General features: G+C 38.8%; 1 protein-coding gene across 6 annotated transcripts in view; it reads left to right on the top strand.

The window, feature by feature from the left end:
- Positions 1 to 21,181, top strand: part of WWC3 (WWC family member 3) — a 104,571-nt gene that overhangs the window by 28,293 nt on the left and 55,097 nt on the right. For all 6 annotated transcript variants that reach the window (XM_064437099.1, XM_064475627.1, XM_064475620.1 and 3 more), the window contains exons 2-5: positions 10,152 to 10,261; positions 15,023 to 15,226; positions 17,488 to 17,564; positions 20,003 to 20,082. In XM_064437099.1, coding sequence (XP_064293169.1) covers positions 10,152 to 10,261; positions 15,023 to 15,226; positions 17,488 to 17,564; positions 20,003 to 20,082 — 471 coding nt within the window. The remainder of the gene's footprint in view (positions 1 to 10,151; positions 10,262 to 15,022; positions 15,227 to 17,487; positions 17,565 to 20,002; positions 20,083 to 21,181) is intronic.

Raw genomic sequence — 21,181 nt, 5'->3', positions numbered from 1 at the left:
GAGTGAAGCTGTTCTGAAAGGTTAAATGAGAAACTCTTGTGTTTTGAATTTCTAATATTAGCTGCCAGTGTAGACTTTTTTGGGCGTGAGGCATTTGTTTACTGTTTTACCTCTCAATTTGTTTTTAATAGGATGTATGTGAAGTCGTGGTATGCATATTCCTTTGGCACTTAACTACACATGACTTTGTTCCGAGACTTGAAAAGAATGGTCTCTTGAATATATATTTTTTCCAACCATTGTTTTATATTCAGTCCAGTTGCATTTACTTTTTCCTCCCATTGTTTGTCACTTTCTGCTTCATTTCTCTAGAAACAGTTTCTGGTAGCTTTTAACATGTGTTTTCTCTTTCATTAGTATCATTGAGCAATACTTATTGGTGGAAATAGTTTCCTGAAATTTATTTCAGTAAAATGTAACTGAATATACTCCACAAATAGTAAGTTTTTGGAGGATTGGGGCTTAAAATATTTTAAAACATCAAATTACTTTAAATTTTCACCGATGGTAGTGCTGAGCTTGTTTATGTGCATAGACATGACAGATGTCTGTTTCATCTCATTAAACTTCGATTTACCTCTAGGGGAACACTAGGAATTAAGTACAGTTTGGCTGTAGCGTATTCTAAAACATTGTTTCTCCCAGACCACAGAGGTATAAAATCCCTTCAATATCGCATTCGTTGGCATGTTTTCTAGCATGATGTGCCTTCTCAGCGTATGAGAAGGGTTTTCTTCAGTTAATAAGCAGTTGTAGATCACATCAGGATGTAATTGCTTATATACCACAAGATTCTGGTGTTAACCTCTGTGCATCTTCAACTACTTGCCTTCTCATCGGCCCGAATATTACCAGTTAATGTAAGATTCTCAGTTTTGCAGATTGAGACTTGTCTAAAGTGATTCAAAGTGTTCACAGAAGTGTTTTACAGCACTTTCTTTATTGAAGAATGTTTAAGGTAAGCCTCTGTTGTTTGACACTTCAATGATATTTTGACAAATCAATAAATTGTGTGTGTTATGTGTGCATATGCACATATATAAATTTAGTTATTTCCAGTCTGGCTAGTTGGTAAAGAAGAATGGTAAATTGAAGAGGGGGAAGGCCTTCAGCAGTGCAGAGGTAACAATTACAAACATACGGGGTCTTGAATTACCAGTGGATGTTAGAATGTTTTAGAAAAATCTCTGCCATAACATTTGGTATAATCAGACAGACTTCAAAATTTTGAACAAAAATTTAGCCTAGCAAGACTTAAGGGTAACAAGCTAGTCGGCAAATGCTGGCATAATCTTTGTGGATGTAGGGCATATGAGGTTAGCGGGAGAACATGGTAGATGGGAGGACAGCTTTGAGGAACTTTACCCTTTTGCTTCTGTACTACTCGAAAGATGGCCTTAACAAACTAGAAATGAAAGAGGCAATGAAATAGTGAGGATGTGCTAATTTTTTCTGATATAAACTCGAAGTGATCCTGCAAGAGTCTGCAGGAAGTACTCCACTGCATGATAGTGTTATGCAGCATTTAAGACCATTTTAGTTAGTTTATTGAGATGTAAAACTTCTTTTGATGCCTCCTTTTCTTCTAATGTGTGGAACTTCATGGACTGGAATTTGGAGTTTTATGTCCCATTTTTGTTCCTCCTTGTCTGCTGGGAACCTTCCTTTTCCTGTCTGCTTCATTTTGTTCCTGCTTTGAACTCCTCCTGTTACTCTTGTTCATGTGCAGAGGGCTTGCTGGTAAGGTCTCGCAGATGCACCTTTTCACCCTTGCTCAGCTGACTTCCATTAGGAAAGTACAGGTGTTTCCTCCTCATCTGGTAGTTGCATACAGAAGTTGTGACCAGAAGTCAGAAGCGACCAATTTTGTGGGCATATGCATGCGCTTACATACAAGCACATACACAGTCCTCTGTAAGCAACTCATAACCTCCCCCAGTGACTCCTCTGTGATGGTTTAGTTAACTGGTGGGCAGGATTGTGGCCAAGTAAGCTAGTCAGAAATTTGAGTTCTCAAAGCAGAAGAGTCATTGCAAAACTAAGGCTACAACTGCCAAGTAGTTTGCTAGGCTGATCTGAACATAGAAATAGGCTTTAATATGCACTGAGGACGTAGAAAATCTGAAAGCTGCGTGACTTGCTCTTCTCCAGCAGAAGGTTGCAGAGTTATGGTTTGCAGGATAGAAGAAATAAACAGCTAGCTGCAGGGCTGGCCTTTACTAACTAGGACATTAATTACCAACACCATGTAGTTGGAAAACGCTGTTATTTACAGAAATTGGTGAAAAAGTTATAAACGTTAATGCAGAATCAGTGAAACGAGAACACTGCTTTACTTGCCTGCTCTAAAGCTGTGCTGTGTCTGGACAGGTGTAGTGTCATGTTAGGCTTCCGACACAGGTGGAAGAATTCAGTTTGCTTCTCAGATTCTGAAGTTCCCCATTAAATTTTATCTTTTAGTTTATGCTTCTGATTTTTATCTGTTTGGGTTATTTTTTGAAGTCTTTCCCAATATGCAAGTCCTTGAGAAGATCTTGTAAATATTTAGAGAGTTTGAGTAACGAAGGCAGCTACATTAGGATTGGCAAAAGAAGAGGCATAAATATCTTGCACATTACTGTTTCAAGCTAAGAGCATATTCAATACAAAGGTCCAATTTGACATCAGTTTAGTAGAACTGTAGTCTCCTAATTTCCACCCCTTAACTGTCTTATCTGCTGCCTATTTCTGCTGTGCCCTTACGGCTTATTCCCAGCTGCCATATGTAATTTTGTCTTGTTTTCTGGTCTAGATGTCAAGTTACCTGCTGCCCAGACTGCCTTCCTTCAGCCAGCCCCTCCAGCAATTGCCTCTGCCCTGCTGCTAATCTAAGGTTCTGGGTGGTGGCTTTGTACAGTTACCTGTAACTTTGGGCTATCTGTGCCTACACAAACAAAACATATTTTAAAGTGCTTATGGACAGTCTTAACTAACCCCTCTGCTCCCATTATTTTCATTGTCTATCCTCTGTAAAATATAGTAAATAGCAGAAACAAGCAGTTTTCTTAGAAGCACTGACTTTTAACCTGGCTATGATTTTTGAAGGAGGAATTTTGGTCATCTTGATGAAATGGGGGTATATTTTCAGCAAGAATTTCCCATAATATTTGTGTTCTCTATTTGGATGTGGATTATAGCCGCTGTTCAGAAATGGATAGCTACTTGGAAGACTTGGCTGCTTGTGTGGAACTGTTTCAGCAGTTCCTGAGCAGCCAGACGAGTCATGCGAGAGCTGCAGTTGGATGTAGCATTTTATTTTATGTTTCAACATACTAAGCCAATCTTTCTTAGCTGTTTTGGTTTTTGGGAATATGATAAAGGATAAAAACAGAAGCATGTTATTTCTCTGTTGTTGCTTGTTAGTAAATGTTTATTGTTTCTAGAATAGTGAAAGGCGGTTAGAGGGTGTCCTCAGGTACATTTCTCCTAGGTGTTTGTAGGGAATATAAACTTCTATTACTTCTAAGTCAACAAATCGTATGGGTTATCTCTTACTCATACATGTAGCTTCATATACCTTTTGCATGACAAAATCTAATTGTTCAGGGTTTTCGTGGCTACCTGTCCTATTAGCATTACATGTAGCAGCGAATATGTTGTGTATGATGAACAGTTTTCATCTAATACGTGTGTAATACCCTGCCCATCAGAAAAGTGTTGGTGAGATTTAAAAAAATGTAAAGGGACTGCCTAGCATGAAAAAGTGAATTCTTTTTGGTTTGGTGTCAACTCATTCAATGTAGTGCGCAACACAGGACATGATCATCTGAAACGCTGTAGGAAACAAAATCATTCCATTCAGGTTTTGGGTGCCGAAACAGAGTGCTGGTGCATTTTGGTCAATCTACTGAGTTTTTTGTAATATTATTTCAGTTTTTCCTGAACATTTTTCTTCAGCACAAGGTCACAGGAGAGGTGGATGGCTGATACCACTTACTGTTCTTGACCCCTGTAGGCTCGGGTGGCAGTTATGGACTGAGGAATAGAATGGCTGATGAAGTTACCGTCTATGTTGCCCTGTTCCACAGGTGTTAAAACTGCTTTTTAACCAGCTCGTGAAGCACTGTAGCTTACAGAGTGGGGTTAAAAGGAACTGCCACCAGCTTGTTTGCCACGCTGTAAACAGTGGCAAACCATGGCTCAGGAGGTGGTGACCAACGAATAACTCAAATATTTGTGGGAGTGACATGCTTGTCAGCTGTCTCAGTATAGGTTGTCCTGGTTTGTAATACCATGTGTTAAAGGCAGTTATCAGTCGTTTCCATTTTTTAAAAAAAGTTAATTAAAAATAGTCTAACAACGCACACACATTTTTCCCCCACACTTGAAGATGTTGATTCATTACTGTAGCTGGCTAATGCCATCCTGCACCTTCTGTTTTGCACATTGATGTATGCTGTGTTGCTTATGTTGCTGTAAAATTAATTGAAGCAAATACCCTGATTTGATACTGTTAGCGCTCTTTCATGTGCTTGTTTGCAGCTGTTTTAAAAGAAGAATGAAAACTACTGCAAAATATAGCGTGGTCTTAAAAAGACTGGATTTCAAGTGACCTTTAGAAGAGCTGGTGCTGTTATTTCCTTGCTGTAGGGTAGCATTTTATTTCTAAGGGAAATGTATGCCAGTGATGACTCTGAATACAAGGTACCTTCTTTAAGTGTTTGTCCTGAGCACAGAATCTCATTTGTGCAGGTTTCTGTCTGGCCTTCTGTATTGTGGATTTATTTTAATGAAGGCTTGAGTAAATGTTCAGTAAGTTTATTTTATTCAGAACTCGAGGTTAAATTAAGCGGTAAAATGAAGATACATAATTTGGATTAAGAAGGAGGCTATAAGGGATTTTTATCTTGAAAATATACATACAGTTTGGTAAACTTTGCTGTACTTTTGACTAAGCAGTTAGTACGTAATTTGCCAAACCTTTTTTCAAAATCCAGCTTGTTTTTGTGACTCAGCTACTTGAGGAGAGCGGAGTCCGTAATAGAGAATGGCCAGTGAGGAAAACCACGGTGTGCTCCGGAGTGCTGTAACAGGGGGTCGGGAGTTGGTGGCGGCATTTGCTGCCAACAGCCCGTGCCTGGCTGGTGTGTGCTGCCACGAGGCGAGGCTGCGTGGGTCTCGCTGCTGCGTGGCTGTTTCCGATCCGTGTGGGAAGCTCCTTGCTTCAGCAGCCAGGGCAGTGTGTGCGGGACATGTCCCTGCCCTGCTTGGTGAGGTGGGAAGCAGTGGCTGCTAAGGAGGGGGTGCTCACTTCAGGGCAGCCTGCTTGGGGGAGCTGGGTGGGCTGGGGCTGCTGGGTGTCATGGCACAACTGGGTGGCCACAGATCCTCTCTGTGTCTCACAGACAAGGTCCTGCAAGCTCGGGGTGCAGTGCTGCCCAGGCCCGAGCTGTGGTGGAGGATGATGTCCGTGAAGTGCCTCCAGGACTGCACTGTGACTTTGAAAAACAAAATAACAAGAACACCCCCTCCACCCCCTCATCCTCCACCTCAGTGTAAACAGCTCTTCATGTCCATGTCTGTGAAATAACAAAAAGTCTTCCATTCCTGCTCAATTTCTTGGTGTATTTTTTGGGTGGTGTCCCCCCCCCCCCCGTGCGGTTGGAGAGAATAAGAGCCATGATACAGGACAGGAGGATTAATTGAATTTTATAACAATGGCTGTAACTTAGATTCATGTTTGAAAGGAAGTAGGAAAAAATGTCTGGCTGAAAGCTTTTAAGTGCGTGCATGATTTCTCATTTTGCCTTCTCTCTTTCTTGCCTTGTGACGCTTCAGTAATATGCTCAGCGTAATACTTTACTTTGGATAACGTATTGCGAGATTTATCTAGATGTCGTCTGAGAGATGACAGCTAGTTTGCAGCAGCATTTCTGCTTTGGAAACACCGTTTCGATTTCCTGTTCAAGATCTTAGAAAAACAGGCTCTGTTTGTCTTAATTTAGTTCCTCCCAGGGGAAGTTTTGCTCAGTTAGACCTAGAGATTTCAAGCAGCCAGGGCCCTCTGATGTGGCATCAGGGCCATGGGAAGACTGAGGATCTTATCTAATATTTTCTGATGCCCTGTGTTTTTAGTGATCTGGTTCTGTTTTTGAAACTCCATGACAATGAAATTGCTGCCCCACGCTTTCGGTCAAACTGTGTTTTGGAGAGTCGAAGTATGTCTTTTCATTGAACCCAGAAGTTTTCCATTATTATTTAAAGGTTGAGGTTTTCTGTGGGTTTTGGGGGATTGAAATTAGATTCTGTTAACAGAGTATGCTAAAGCTGAGCACAGTTTTGTAGTAATTTATCTAAAATGGTATTTAGCTACTGCCTTTTGCTGTCTTTTTCCCACCCACTCCCCATCATGAACTGATGCATTCAAGAAATGTCTGTTGCTGCTGCATATTCAGAAAGCTGTAGTAATGTATTCTGGAATCCTTCTGTGCATGGGTAATGGGTAAAGATATGAAATAAGTATGCAAGGAGGAAGAAAAACACCTCTTTGAACAGTGAAATAAAGCTGTTCTGGTATTATTTTGTAGTTTGATTTCTGTATTGTAACTGTTCAGCTTGCTAATTGATGCAGAGAAAATATGAATAAAACTTGGGTTTCCAGATATGTCTGTTTTCCTGCAGGCAAATACCAGACTTCCATTTCTTCTTAACGAAAACATTTAATTTGGGCAGAGTTAGAGGTGGCAGATCCAAGGTGCATGACAATGCTCAAAGATTTTTCCTCTCAGCTTGCTGTGCAGGATTTGGGTTATGCGGGCTTTCTTATGTGTTTCTGTATTTGTTTTTGAAGGGTTTCAGAGTCACAAAATTTGGGTGCTTAATGACTGAAGAGCATCACTACTTTTAGAAAGGATAAACATTTCAAGATAATGAAGAATCAGCAAATCAGTTAATCTGAAGTTATGGTTGGCTGTTTGATATATGCAAAATTGGCCCCTGTGGACAGCTATCACTTGTACCTGGGATGTAGATCCAGTGGCTGCAACCAGTTAACGTTGTAAAATGGTCCCAGAGGAATTCTGTCTTCAGCTGGAAGTTCAGAACCTTCTTACTAGTTGCGGGGTGGACAGGAGATGCTGGCTGGTGACAGATAAAATGCTGTAGCCTTTACTACTGTGAGTAGCGTAGTTCAGGGCAGCCCTGATGGCAGCATTTTTATTCTGTCTTCATAATGCTTCAAAAAGTTTTTTGTCTTTATTTTAATACTTTGAAATGTTTTAACAGATGTACTTGTACCCTTTACAATACTTTATATAGAAGCAGAAAAGACCTGTCCTGTTTTACAGTGCTTAAGCTAATTAAAAAAACCCAGGGGGTAAAGCAGTATTTCCAGAAGATACTTATTTAATTTCAGGAATCTACTACTGTAGTTCGTGGCTGACCTCCAATATCCATATCTGCATCTGTTCCATTTTGTCTTTGCTATTCTGGAAACCTGTAGTTTCCTTAACTGGAAAAAAAAAAAAAAAAAAAAATCTCATCCTCAGAGTTGTGCTGGTTAAACCAGAAATGTACTTTTTCAGTTGACTTAGTTAAAACAGTGCAAAACACAGGGAGAAACTTCCAACTCTTAGTTTAAGCTTTGCATGTTTTGACCTAGATGAATTGAACGAAGAAGGTTCAAGCTATGTAGATATACATGTGACTGAATTGAGAATCAATGTGATGATATGCTTTGCCTGAAGGGAATCGAATTTGGAGCAACTTTGGATATAGTTTAAAATGAGCAACACCAAGTTAATAATGGTCTGAGTATCTGGAAGACAGCTTTTTACGTATTCTTTTTCTTACAAAGTTTCCTTCAAAGCCATCAACTAAACTGTTCATGCATGCTTTATAACATTGGAATGAAAAGTGGCTAGACCAGATGGATTGGCTTTCTTCAGTCTCCCTTTTCCAGAAAGTGAGCGTTGTCCTTGTCCTAGAAGTCTGAGCCCTGGTGGGATCGTGGAGAACATTGAATTAAAGATCTTGTAGTGTAAAAGGTTAGAGTACCATGTGTGGGTTTTATTTACGAATAAAGGGTGAGAGTTTGTGTAATAGGCAAGCATGTCTCAAAACTCATTCCAAAGAAAATCTTGTCTATAGTGTGGTAATTTAGGAGCCGATGTCTAGACTACTTTTGAGAAATTGTAAACATGATGTCTTCAGAACAAAACCATGAGAGTTTAAGAAAAAATGCTGCATGTTGTATTTTTAATATCTGACTGAATTCCAGGGAAATCAGAAGTATTTTGGCAATACTTGGTCTGCCTGACTGCTAGATGAATTACTGAAAGAATGCATATGCCAGTCCATAGTAATATTTTCTTTCTTGAATACAGCGGCTTTGGATTTACATAATTACATGATGTAAACTACATATTTGCCAGTAATGGAAAATTTTTACTTCAAATAGTGGTGTGCAAATTTATGTACATATTTGTCTTATTAAACTGTTTAGACATGTTTGAGAATCTATAGCATATGATGATGCTTTTTATTATTTGACCTAAATAACTTGATTTTTTTACTGTTGTACAGAGCTGTTCAAACATTGCATGTAAGATAGCTACTACAGTTAATTTTGACCACTTTAATCTCAAGAATACTGAAATAGTTTTAGGAGGCAGGTAAATGCAGTTTTTCTGTTTCGCTACATGCAAAGTTTCGTGCTTTTTTTAGTGGTTCAGTGGTGTGCTTACTGGACCGTTGCAATAGCCAGAATGTAGCTGTAGTAGGATTTCCATCATTTGGAAAATACGTAGTCTTTATCGGTTTTGTTTTGGGGTGGGGAAGGACTTCTAGTTCAGAGACAGACATGTTTTAGTTCAGGCAAAATTATTGTTTTGTACAGGTGTTATCAGATGAAGTGCAATTACTAGTCCTAATGATCCCTCTATTCTGTAGTGTATTTGTAAGCATAGTCCAGACCTAGTTTCAGAAAACCTTCACTGGGTATTAGAACATACGAATGGATATTCCATTATACGCCAAACAGTGATATGCCATAGGTTATAATGAACTTAAGTCAGTCCCTAAATGAATGCATGCATTTAATCTTTGCAAAGCTTATCATCATTCTAGGTATTACAAATGCCTCAATAAATAAACGTTGAAGGTGTTGGATCTATGTCCCATGTATAACTGAAATGACTATATTAATGGCTTTTCTGAAAAGGAATTTTTTGGCAGCCTTTAGAGGAAAATGTTATCTTAGGGGTTAAATAATGGTTAAAATTATGATTTGGGAAATAAGCATGATTCAAATGAAAAGGATTTTTTTTACTTGCACCCATTTGTTCTTTCCTAGTTTGTGGGGGGTTTTTTTTGGTGTTTTTTTTTTTTGTTTGGTTTTTTAAATATACCTTGATGTTCTAGAACAGTGTTGGTTTAGAGTCTTTCTGTAGAATTTGTAACCTGGTATTTTCAACACTGCTGTCAATACTGAAATTTTTTGGTTTTGGTTTTCTATTACCACTGTTCTATCAAGAGTTTGCCTAGCAAGGGGTGTGGTATTTTAAGCTGATAGATAGTAATGCTGTTACTTATTAGTTACTATTTCTGCTGTGATGGCTTCAGAATTCTTCAGACATTTGTGTGTCCCTCTTCTTTTTGAGGACGAGGAAGTAATTTGGACGGGTCTGGACCAAGACAATATCATTAATAGTTGGAAATGTATAATTAAAAAGAGGAGAGATCTATTATATAGCGCTTTCTTTAATTTTATTTCATTTTTTTAAGGTGAAACAATTATAGTGCTATGACACCTTATAAAAGGTAAAGCCTATAAAGCTTCTAGTAATTTTTAGAAGTCGTGCACTCCAACTTCACGTTTATGTTCTTTGCAATATGGGAGGAAAACTGGCAGGACTGCATGCCATTGTAATTAAACTGTTAAACATAGAAACTTGAAGGGAGAAGCTTGTCTTACCTGTTTGGGGAGTATCTGTCAGCATATTTAAATGAAATTTTATTTTGAAACTGTATGTTTGCAATTATGAGCGCATTCCTGAGCAGCATAACTAGTTTGTGATCAAATGATGGAGGTATCTTCAAAACATGTAATACATACAAAAGGTGCAGACTTTACAGTGCAATGAATGTTATTTGTGTTATTCTTATTTTTACAGGATTACAAAGCCATTGACATTTGCTGACTGTGTCGGTGATGAGCTTCCTCTAGGATGGGAAACTGTTTACGATCAACAGATTGGAGTTTATTATATGGACCACATAAATCGTGAGTAGTTGTATGATTGTTTTTAGGAATCCTAGCAAGCTGTTGTTAACTGATGGCACTGACTTTGCTTCTGATACCGTTTATGCACCTTACACTACAGTGAGAAAATGTATGCAAGTAATTTCTTGCAGTATCTGTTTTCTCATCTTTCAAATGGGGGCACAATCCTTCCTCCATTTGTAAAGAATTTTACAACCTATGAGTGAGTTATAGTGTATAAAATGTTTTGTTTTGCTTTGTCATACTGTGGAATCACAGTAATTTTGTTGTTGCTTTTTGTCATACGTCAGTTAAGATTTTCATGCTGTATTCTTGTATTTCCTATTTTTCCAGTCATCCATAGTTCACTCTTGTATGTTGAAAAACAAAATACGTTCAGAGAGAAAAGTGCTGCTTTTTAATTGGAAGCACTAGGAAATACGATACTCTCATCCTCTCCTAAGAAATGTATGTTTTATGTTTTAATATAGTATAAAATGAAAAAGACAAAAGATGTCCCTTCTGGAAATGAAGAGGGAGAAATCTCCAACTTTTTTCCTTTTGGACTATTGCTGAGCTTTGTATTACCACTGTCTGGCACATTTGCCAGTTCTAATTTAAAAAAAAAAAAAAGTCTTATCTTTACAGCTTTGTACTACTGCTGCTGTTACTGTTGTTCTGCTATCATTAAGCTTCTTATCACCAAAGAGTGAATGCTTTCAATGTTGTGAGAATGGCAGTTAGCAGGGAGGGAAAAGAAGAAAGTAGTTATATGGGCTATCATGGCAATGGTAAATAGTATAATCTGCAAAAGCAACCTCAATGCTATCTACTTGAGATCTAGTCAATTAAAAAATAAAAGTGTAGAAATAGTTTTTTGGCTTCCTGCCATCATTGGAATTACTTGTGTATTGTGGTTTCACAATTACTTATTTTAAAAAACAAAACAAAAACCAAACAAAAAAAAACCCACAAAAAAAACCCAAACCCAAACCAATAACAAATGGTCCCATGATATTGTTTGACCCAAACAGGCACTTATTGTTGTGAAATTAACAAGGATCGCAAATTAAATAATACACTTTAAAGAGCTGTTAATGCACTGATCACAAGGATAGATAGCCGAGACAATTGAAAGGCAATAAATGCAGCCTGTTAAGTAATTCTTACAATAACTGTGTTTAAAAGAAGTAGTAGATTAATGATGGCTGTTTAAACTGTCACAGTAACTTCAGTTAATGTTGAAGTTTAATAAAAAATGAGGTTTACATCAGAGTACAGTAATGGAGTGCACTTGCACCAACATACCTACATGTGTGTGAATGCACATATTAAAAATAAATACAAACGAGAATGCTGGCAGCTCTTCTTTTTTTTTCTTAAAGGCTTTAGGAGCCCCTATAAATAACGGCTAGAACACGAGCTCCCATTGCAGTGCTTTGACTAAAAAAGCTACTGAAGCATCCTACTGATAGGCATCTTTGATGGGGACAGCAATCACCATCACGTGCAAGAGAAAGAACTCCCTTTTGTTATTAGCTGCTTTACCACAGACATCAAGTTTGAACCTATGGAAAGGATATTAATCATTGTAGGCTTGTGGGTTTTTTGTGTGCAACTGAGAGCAAAAACTGGAGAAGAGAGTCTCTGCAGAAAGAAATGGAATTCCCAAATGCTCAATGGAAAGGCACAGAGAGAATATTAATAAAAATTGGTCTGAGAAGGTAAAGCTAATCGTATTAGGTATTAAATAAAGGTAATATATGAACAGAGGGATAGAAACTTCATTGAACCAGTGCTGAACTGAGCGAAAGGAATCATTCTGCACTTAACAAGGTTGCAAAATTTGTCTCTTTCATGATAACTAATTACTTGCAGCCCACAGATATTATCCTAAAGGGTAATTCAGCTGTCACAGCAAAATGGGTTTGTCACCCTTAGGCTAATACGGTGCTTATGTATACAAGCAAGATTTATATTCAGAGGGAAGACAGAGTTGATGTTATAGCTGGATAATCATTATTCAAAAATTAGTAGGGTACTCGGTCCAATTTTAAACTGCAGACAAGAAAGGTACCGATCAGGACTGCATTAACCTCCTTTGTAGAAGTGAGAACTGATGAGTAGACAATCATGCATCATGAGATGATGTCAGGGAAGTGGCAGAAATGGTGTAGGAACTAAAGAACTGTTTTTCTGAAATGAATCCCTTACATTGTATTCTGAACTATGTCTAAAAACTTGGAATGGCAACTTCCACGTAGAAAACATTCAGACTGCCTTTTGTGGCTGACCAGGTTATGCTTTATACAGGGTTGGAGTTTGGTGTTAATTGACAAAACAGTTAGATGTGCTTTGGTTTCAAGAAAGAGACTGAGAAAATGAAAGGGATAACTCAAAGAGTTTTTCTACAGTTATGTTTACCAAGGACCTCTCACGCTTTGTGCACTCTCTCAAGCTTTTTGCCATTGCGCCTTTCAAAAGAAGAGAGTAATACATCTGATTTTTTCCAAGCCTCTTGCTACGTTTTTTTTACCCAGAAAGTAATAAAAAGCTTTCTAAGCAATAACTTTCCATTTATATTGAAAAACCTCAGGAAGAGAGGAATCCTCTGTAAATCTCAATGGTGCTTCCAACCCTGATCTTCATCTTGTTCTGTAAATTCAGTACTTTGTTGACACCCTTACTAAGCTGCTCTTGGCTCTTGTCCAACTGTTGCTTAAAAACCGTGGTGGCTGCCAGCCGCAGAATTCCTTTCCCTCCTCCTCAGAGTCTTGGGAGCCTTTGAAGTCTCCTTTAACCAGTTGGGCATTCCCCAGTGAGGGACTAATATATTCTCTGCATTTGTCTGGGGCTGTTCTTGAATTACTGTAGTAGGGTTTTTTTTTTTTAATTGGTTATAAAGAAATTGAGGAAGTTTAATTTTATCATACAACATAGCTTTAGTTTTGTTCTTACGTGGCAAACTCGTGTAGAAATCCAGGGCAAAGTGAAGCCTCTGTAGTAAATAAAACAGAAGAGAATGTCACTACTGTACTGAAGAAATTTTCTGCCTCAGAAGAATGCTGCTAGTTTTTGGGAAGGCTTCTGAAATAATTTGATGGGAAATGCAGTGCCCAGTAGTATAGGACCTCAGAAGCTTAATGTGTGATACAACATAACATTTTAGCCTGGGCTGTTATTGAGATTGCAACTATTAATTTCCTATTCAAAAAGAGACAGTAGAAGCTAGTTTTTCTGGCTCATAAATATTTATTAATTTCTGCATAGTTTCCTTAGGCAATTAGCAGTTTTAGGAATATTAAATTTGCACAGATTTCAGGAATATTTATGGGCAGATGAGATAGCATTGCCCATTATCATGCCCTCAGTAAAGGATGGACTGCAATGTGAACTCCCGTTTTCGTCTGCTTGCCCTGCATGCAGAGGATTTAAGGAGGCTGCAGCAAGCCACAACACATGCTTTCCTGGCTGCAGAGGTAGTTGGGGGCATTGGAGCCAGAAGGTGCTGCTGGGAACCCAGGGTCCCTGGGATATGGGGAGATATTGCAGAACCATAGGCACGATCTTTATATTATTGCAACGTGAGGCATTCTGGGGAGAGAAAAGGTTATTAGGAACCTAATATGCAAATCTGTTGGAAGTACTGCTCATAGATGAGCTTCATGTTTTGTTTTAGGTACTTCTTAGATGTCTCTCAAATGGTAGAGCGGCTAGCATGACCGTGACAACATTAGAGTTCTTGATCTGTTGGGCTCAATCTTCTATAGTTTCTTATTTGATCACTGACACCAATACACTGAATTATGTACACAAGATTAATACAAAACATAACTGGTTTTCATCTCTCATGAGAAACAAAGTTTGGAAAAAATGACTAGGTGCTTACCTCCTGACGGTGCTGCAGGTTCTGACTCTGCTCTGAACACTGACGTTGCATCTGCAGCAACTTCCTACCAGTAGAGACTCACTCATCAGAAATTAACATTCACTTACACGTGAGACTTTACATGGACATCCTCATATAAAACGTATTGCTAGCCTGAGCATCACTGCAAAAAGAAAGCAAATGAACCAATAATGTTTGGGGATTTTAATGCACATGTCCTCAAATGTCTTTGCAGCTGCAAAGAGATTGCTGTATGGTAATAACTTTGAAAATCAGTATATATGGGAAAGATTTGTACTGGAAACCTATTTTTGATTTGTGTTTGAATACAAACTGTTTTAAACCCTGGAAAGGGAAAGCATGAGAATGCTGTTTCTTAAGACAAAAAAAGAAGCATTTCAATTGCTTTTATGGATTTGAGATTAAAATGCTAACTTTTCTGCTGAATGACCTTATTCTTAATTACGCAGGTGTAGTCACTGACCTTTCAGGATGTTATAGTTGGGAAATTGTATGGAGTATCTTAAGGTTGTTCCAAACATTTAGAGTTATCAATTAAGCATTGAGATAACTTTCACTCTTCAATGTGGTTCTGGGTTTTTAGGTAGTTCTCAGAATTTTCAAGTTGGCTATGAGGGAAGATTAGAGCCAGAACACTGCTTTCATTGGGTTTGCTCTAGTTAGTAAAGAAAATAATAAAATTTAAATGACTTTTATAATTAAAAGGGATTTTTCCTGTTGTTCTGCTCTGCATCCTTCCTTCTTCTCATCCAGGCTGGAGTGATTTGAGCACTGTAGCGTTAGGTGTGCTAGTTGAGAACAGAGCTTAACAAAATAATTTGTGCTTTGTGGATAGTTTCTTAAAAGTTATTTTTTTATGCTTTTCTCCTTAGAGCTCACACAAATTGAGGACCCAAGGGAGCAATGGAGAAGGGAGCAGGAACGCATGCTAAAGGAATATTTAATAGTTGCCCAGGAGGCACTCAATGCCAAGAAAGAGATTTACCAAATAAAGCAGCAGCGTTTTGAACTAGCCCAAGAAGAATATCAACAATTGCACAAAATGTGTGAGGATGACAGCCGTTCTTATGCCAGCTGTGAGTTTACTAGTCTTTTCTTGATTTACCCACCTGTGTCTCACTACCTGTGGTATAAGAAATAGTGTGAAGTGTTTCTATCACCTGGTTCTCTGCATGAAAACCCTGACTACAGAATTGAGGCACTATCCTTTGACTCTGCTATGCAGGGACTTCCATTTCCTGTTAGGTCTATTAGAATATGCTTTTTAAATGTTAAACAGGTATATATCCCAGCTAGCATCTCTAGCCATCTCCGAGCTGGCTGTAGTGATGCTTCATGCAAGGCAGCAAAGGCAAGACTGAATGTTGCTGGACCAGCCACCTACTTGCACTCTTAAATGTATAGATTATTCCACCCTCGGCATGGGGGGGAACCATCAGCTTAGGGGAAGCCTTCTGCAAATCTATGGTTGGTTTATCGACTTTACAGAGTTAGGGACAAGGTGTTGTGGTCAAAGTACCTCTGACCACAAAGTAGGAAGTGGTGTTTTATTAGTGCACATCATTCTTGAATGCCAGCCTCTGATTCTAATGCTGGTGGTGTAGGTTGTAGAGCCTTGATTTCCTGCCCTTTTCATTCTTCAGGTGTCTCTGGTAGCTTGAAGTAGATGATACGCTTTTTCTGAAATCTGAATTTGTTGCACCGCTGTTATGGCTGTGTAACAGGAGAAGGTGTCTTTGTTCAAGAGTCAAAACAGTCTAGCTCTTGGAAAAAACAGTTGCTTGAAACAGCAACAAAATATGAATGAAAATGACAAAATTGGAGGTTATCTGTAGCATGAATGCAAATGCTATGTCAATTGACTTTTATGTTTCTCAGTCTTCTGATAGGTTGGTTTTTTTCTAGGTATATCTGTGGAAATGATTTTACAGTATCTCATTAATTAAAACCTTTCACTTGTTTAGAGGTGAAAAAAATTTTTAATTTTCTGTGGATGTGTTAATATATGCATCTGTTTTGAGAAGATGGGGTGGGACGATTAGTCAGATGATATTTTTTTAAATAAAAAAAAAAAAATCCCTTTGGGGATTAATCATGCTATCAACTCCAGATTCCCCAATGCTTCTTCACTTGTTTTTCTTAATTCAACTCCTCTACTTCACTCTGGGATGCTTGCTTTTCCATTTATCATACAGAAATCTTAGGCTCCTAATTCAAGTGCAATTATATGGCCAAAGTCGGGCACTTATATTATGAGTATTCCTGCCTCCACCACTGCTTGTTTGTCTGTTGCATTAAAAGAACTAAAACTTTACAAACTGTTTTCCTTCTGTTTGCTTGTGGGTGCTACCATTGACTCAGTGTTGTGTGCTCATGAGTGGGAGGTGGTGTGAGCTCAGCGGTTGTGGGTTGGCAGGGAGGTGCCCATGCAGCAGTTTTGTGACTCAGTTGTGATCAGCACTGTTTGGGGGGGGGGGGGGGGGAAATCCATAGAAAATCCTGGATTTAGAGAATTAGTCCAGGCATGACTACTCATTTTGGCAAGTTCCTGCATGCTTGACATGACCTTGGCGTTGCGGTATTCTTTCGAGAGTCGAAAGGCTCAGTGCAACGCAGACATGGATATGGGTTTCAAAGCAGCAGCCTTCAGCTCTACAAAAGGATGGCAGGTCTAACAGCACAAACCCATCCGCTTGCATACCAGGCATTTTTCAGTGGGCCAGTGCTGCAGTGAATGAGTCACTCAGTAAATCATGGTTGGTCTTGCCCAGCCTGTCCTCTAGGACCTTTACTTCATCTGTCTAGGCTTTAGCTTGTAATGCCACAGCTCGAAATCATTGCCTGACTCTAGATACACTGCGTTAAGAGCTCACTTGCCAGAGGTTGATCTGTGCGTTGGTTCCCTACACTGTTGCTTTAGGAGGCAACTTCTCTCTGTAGCTGGTTGAATTTTGTTCTGACAATAGTTTTGTTACTTTAGTCCCTATCATACTGTTATGTCAACATGCCTAGGAAGCAATTAGCAATTGTTAGTTACACAAATTGCTTGCATCAGTAAATGCCACCATCCTGTCATGGAAGCTGGTTGCTTTTAGGCAGTATGCATGCAGTGCTCCTACATACAATTTTTGTTGTTGTTCAGGACCAAAAAAAAAAAAAATTCAGGCAGGCCAAAGTTAATTTTTCAGTTGTACTTTAGCACAGAGGTTTATTTTAAAACCTAGTGACTTGTAACACAAAGAATGAATGCAGTGGTCTATTAAATAGTACCATATCTTAACAAGTGTATTAAAGAAGAAAAAAAATTAATGTAAAATACTGTGTTCCATCTGTTTAGCATTCTCTGGATTTTCAGCTAATACCAAGTATGACCCATATCAGATTAAAGCAGAAATAGCCAGCCGCCGTGACAGAGTGAGTAATCTTTTTTAATTTTGTAAAAATATGAATTAGGCATGAGGAGGGGAGGGGGACTATGTGTTTGTCTTTTACCTTAGCATTTACACTGGGTGTTGCATGCAGTTTTGGAAATAAAATATTAAAAAACGCTTTTCTATTCTGACCTACTGTTCTATTAAAAAGAGCCTATATTGTGAGTGACTTGCAAAGTAATGCTTTTTCCATGTTAAAAGTGTAAAGATTTTTGTCACGGATGTCAGAGGCAAACTCAGCCAGGCTTTCAGATATTGCTTTCTCTGTGCGAACTGCCACGAGTAGTAAATACTCTGCAGCCAAATTCTTTCTTAAGTGCATTTCAAACCCACTGTCTTCATATTTTCCCATCTACCCATTTTCAGTGGGGGTCCGTGGATGTTATTGAACTCTAGATTTAGCCATTTATCTGGAAATCTGTTCACAATTCAGTAGACATGTTGGCCTAATAGAACTTTTTAGCTGATTTGGCCAGAGCTCCTCTATGAGAGGAGGGGAGTTCAAACATTCTGACAGTGATGATAGGCAGTTCTGTAGTAAAGATGTCCCATTTTTATATTTCATTTTTTTAAAACTAGGATCATGCTTTTGGTACTGTCTTTGCTGAAGGAAGAATAGCTGACTTCTTGAATTTCTCCCATGCTGCTTTAGCAAAGAGTTAGTCTGCACATTGGTTTCAAGCAAATTGATATAGCTGTCATAAACAAATATAAAAAACAGTTTATAATATTAAGCTCTAGAACCTATTTCTATATTGTAGTTTATTTCTATTAATGGATAAAATGGGATTTAGCATGCCAGGCACTCAGCTCACAAAATAAATAAAAAATACTTATCTTTGCAGGATAGTGTTCCATTTTTGTTGTAGTGACCACTTTTCACATGAGTGCCTCTGAAAATAAATCCTGCTCACCACCCTTCAAAGGCATTTATTCTATCTGTATATGTTTACTACGTGCTGACTAGTGTTTGCTTGTTTTGCATACTCTAAATGTCAGCATATTCCAAACAAGAAAATAAGCCTTATTTGCTTAAATAACATTTAAAGAAAATAAACAAGGTCTTCACTTACATCACTGATTTTCTCTCTTCCTGCATCTTAAAACAAAATGGTCTCCTAAGTGCATAGGATAACCCATTGAACTGAATGTGTGTATAGGTATTGAGTTGTTTCAGGTAATAGAATAAAATGTGCACTATGAAGTGTTTGTGTACCTGATCAGGTGTTTTGGTTTTTGGTTTTTTGTTTTGTTTTTTTTTTTTCATTTTTACTTTTGGTGAGCGTTGAAAGAGTTTGTGAGGGTTTAAGAGTTTTGGGGGGGCTGGTGTGATGAGTTTTCAGGAAAGGGCAAGAATATGTGGGGAAGGGAGGGCCACGCAGGATGGTGGGACGCTGGCAGGCCTGGTTTGCATGCCTGGAACTGCTGTGAAGCCCCTCACTCTTGGAGTAGAGCTGACAAAATTAATCTATGCCTGGATATGTAGGAATTTTCTTTTACTATTTATTTTAGTAGTAGTTTTGTCATTTATTTGTAATTTATTGATGTACGTGTGAAAATCAAGAGCACTCTGGGTAAATCTTAGAAAAAGTACCAAGTTTGACAGCTTGAGAGCTTTTTTTCTTCCATCACTGCCCTTCTTTGAGCTCTCATTTCAGGCTTATGCCTCACCAACACACACTGAAACACCTCTGTGCCCCCCATTTGTCTGTAGTCCCTTGAACCTTCCTGCCCCTGTTGCCCTCAGGTATCTATCAGCTCTGGAGGGCAAGAAGCTATTTCTTTGCAGGTAATTATTGGTGCTGATAGCGCTCTTCTAAGGTGTGCCTAACCTACTCCGGTAACTGTTTTCATAAAACCACAAAAATATGTTTTATGGAGACATCTCTGCTTTGTCACTTCTGATTTACACTCGCTAGTTCGATCGATTTAATTGGCAGGGGGATTGAGAGAGATGAAAATAACCGTAGAAAATCATGCTGCCATTTCTGGGGGAGAGGCCAGTTTTGTTGCCAGTGATTTTGTTTTCCCAGCTTGAAAAATTAACGGCATTGGATGTTCAGTCTTTTTTTAAGTTGACTGAAGACAGTTGAGAGGTGTCTGTCTGCTACAGGGGAGAAGAAAAATCATACTGATTGAAACTTGCTAGCTGTTAGCATAAGCTATTGGAGATAGAAAACCAATAGAATAGATGAGGAAATTGATACTTTGAAAGCTGAATGTTGTGACTGCTATTTGATTGGGTCTTGCAGTATTTGAGAAACTTAAGTTGTTTTAATACACATCTTAAAGCGAAAAAAGAAGAGAACTGAGATTGTCCCGTACAATTTCTTAAAGTAACTTAAATAATTGTTTTTCAAATACAAAATCTTATATTATGAAAGTTTGTTACATATTATTACTTTAAATTATTTTGTTCAGCTTTCTAGGCTAAAACGAGAATTGGCACAGATGAAGCAGGAGCTGCAATATAAGGAAAAAGGAGTGGAAACTCTGCAAGAGTAAGTTAAGAGTTTGTGGGAGGATATTTTATTTCTTTACTCTATTCGCCTTGGAATGAATTTCTTAGAAAACTGTTGCCAAAAAAAGTTTTAAATCTCTTAATTGCTTCAGAGTTTCTGCTATGATAGTGATGCAGGGTGAGAACAGTGTGAAATGATGGAAGGACGGTTGGACAGAACTGATTGGAATGGTGATTTCATAGATACACATGCAAAAACAGCTTTATAGGCCCTGTTCTTTAACTCATCCGGCAAATGTTGTTGAGGTGGAATTTGATTTTCTATATTGAAATATTTTCCAAACATTTTCTGGAGATACCTACCACCTGGAGGACAGCCAGAAGCACCACGCTGTGGAGTAGTTTTCCTGTGAACAGTACCTAGGCTTTCTGGCTGGGCAAGGTATTTTTCGGGAGTGGGGGTGGGGGGCTGTACACCACAACACTGTTTCTTCCTTTTACCTGATGGTTGGGCAGTCTCATTCTGCACAGCATAGCCCATTTGTGCGTGCATTGTGAATCTGATGATCTGCGAGACCTTGGATTTTGTTGCATGTGTGCAGAATGAGTGCACGAAAATGTGACCACTTGTCTCCTCCCTATGAGGAATGGTAGCTGGGGGCAATTTGCCGCTGCTCCCAGGGCTAATAGGCAGCCTTGCTCTGTTTCCTTTGTGCTCAGTAGTGGCAAAGGTTGTGAACTTTTGTGGTGACCTCCCTGCCACGCTTCCGGGAGGCCATCAGGTGGGAACTGAGTGTCTTCCATCAGTGCACTGCTTAATCACCTACACACATAGCACATCCATGGGATGCCCAGTGGGATAGGGAGAGAGGTTGCCAGGCCATGGAAAAGATGGCAGGTAAACACAGGTTGTTGTGACTTCCCAATCTGTTCAACAAGGCCAGAGGCTAGACCATACGTTGAACAGCTCTTGGATTTGCCTTGGACATGTGGCCACGCATTCAGAAATCTTGGCCATTTTTCCAGCATGCATAAGAACGAACTGCCTAATGCAGGCACTTCCTGAAAATGTTGGAACTGTTGCATGTCTAATGCGTTTTGCAGCGCAAGTACAGTATCTGTGGAAATATTTTGAAGCT

Source organism: Phalacrocorax carbo, chromosome 1, assembly GCF_963921805.1.
Source record: "Phalacrocorax carbo chromosome 1, bPhaCar2.1, whole genome shotgun sequence".
NCBI lineage: Eukaryota > Metazoa > Chordata > Aves > Suliformes > Phalacrocoracidae > Phalacrocorax > Phalacrocorax carbo.
The sequence above is the reverse complement of the archived record's forward strand: the minus strand, read 5'-3'. Positions and strand labels throughout refer to the sequence as shown.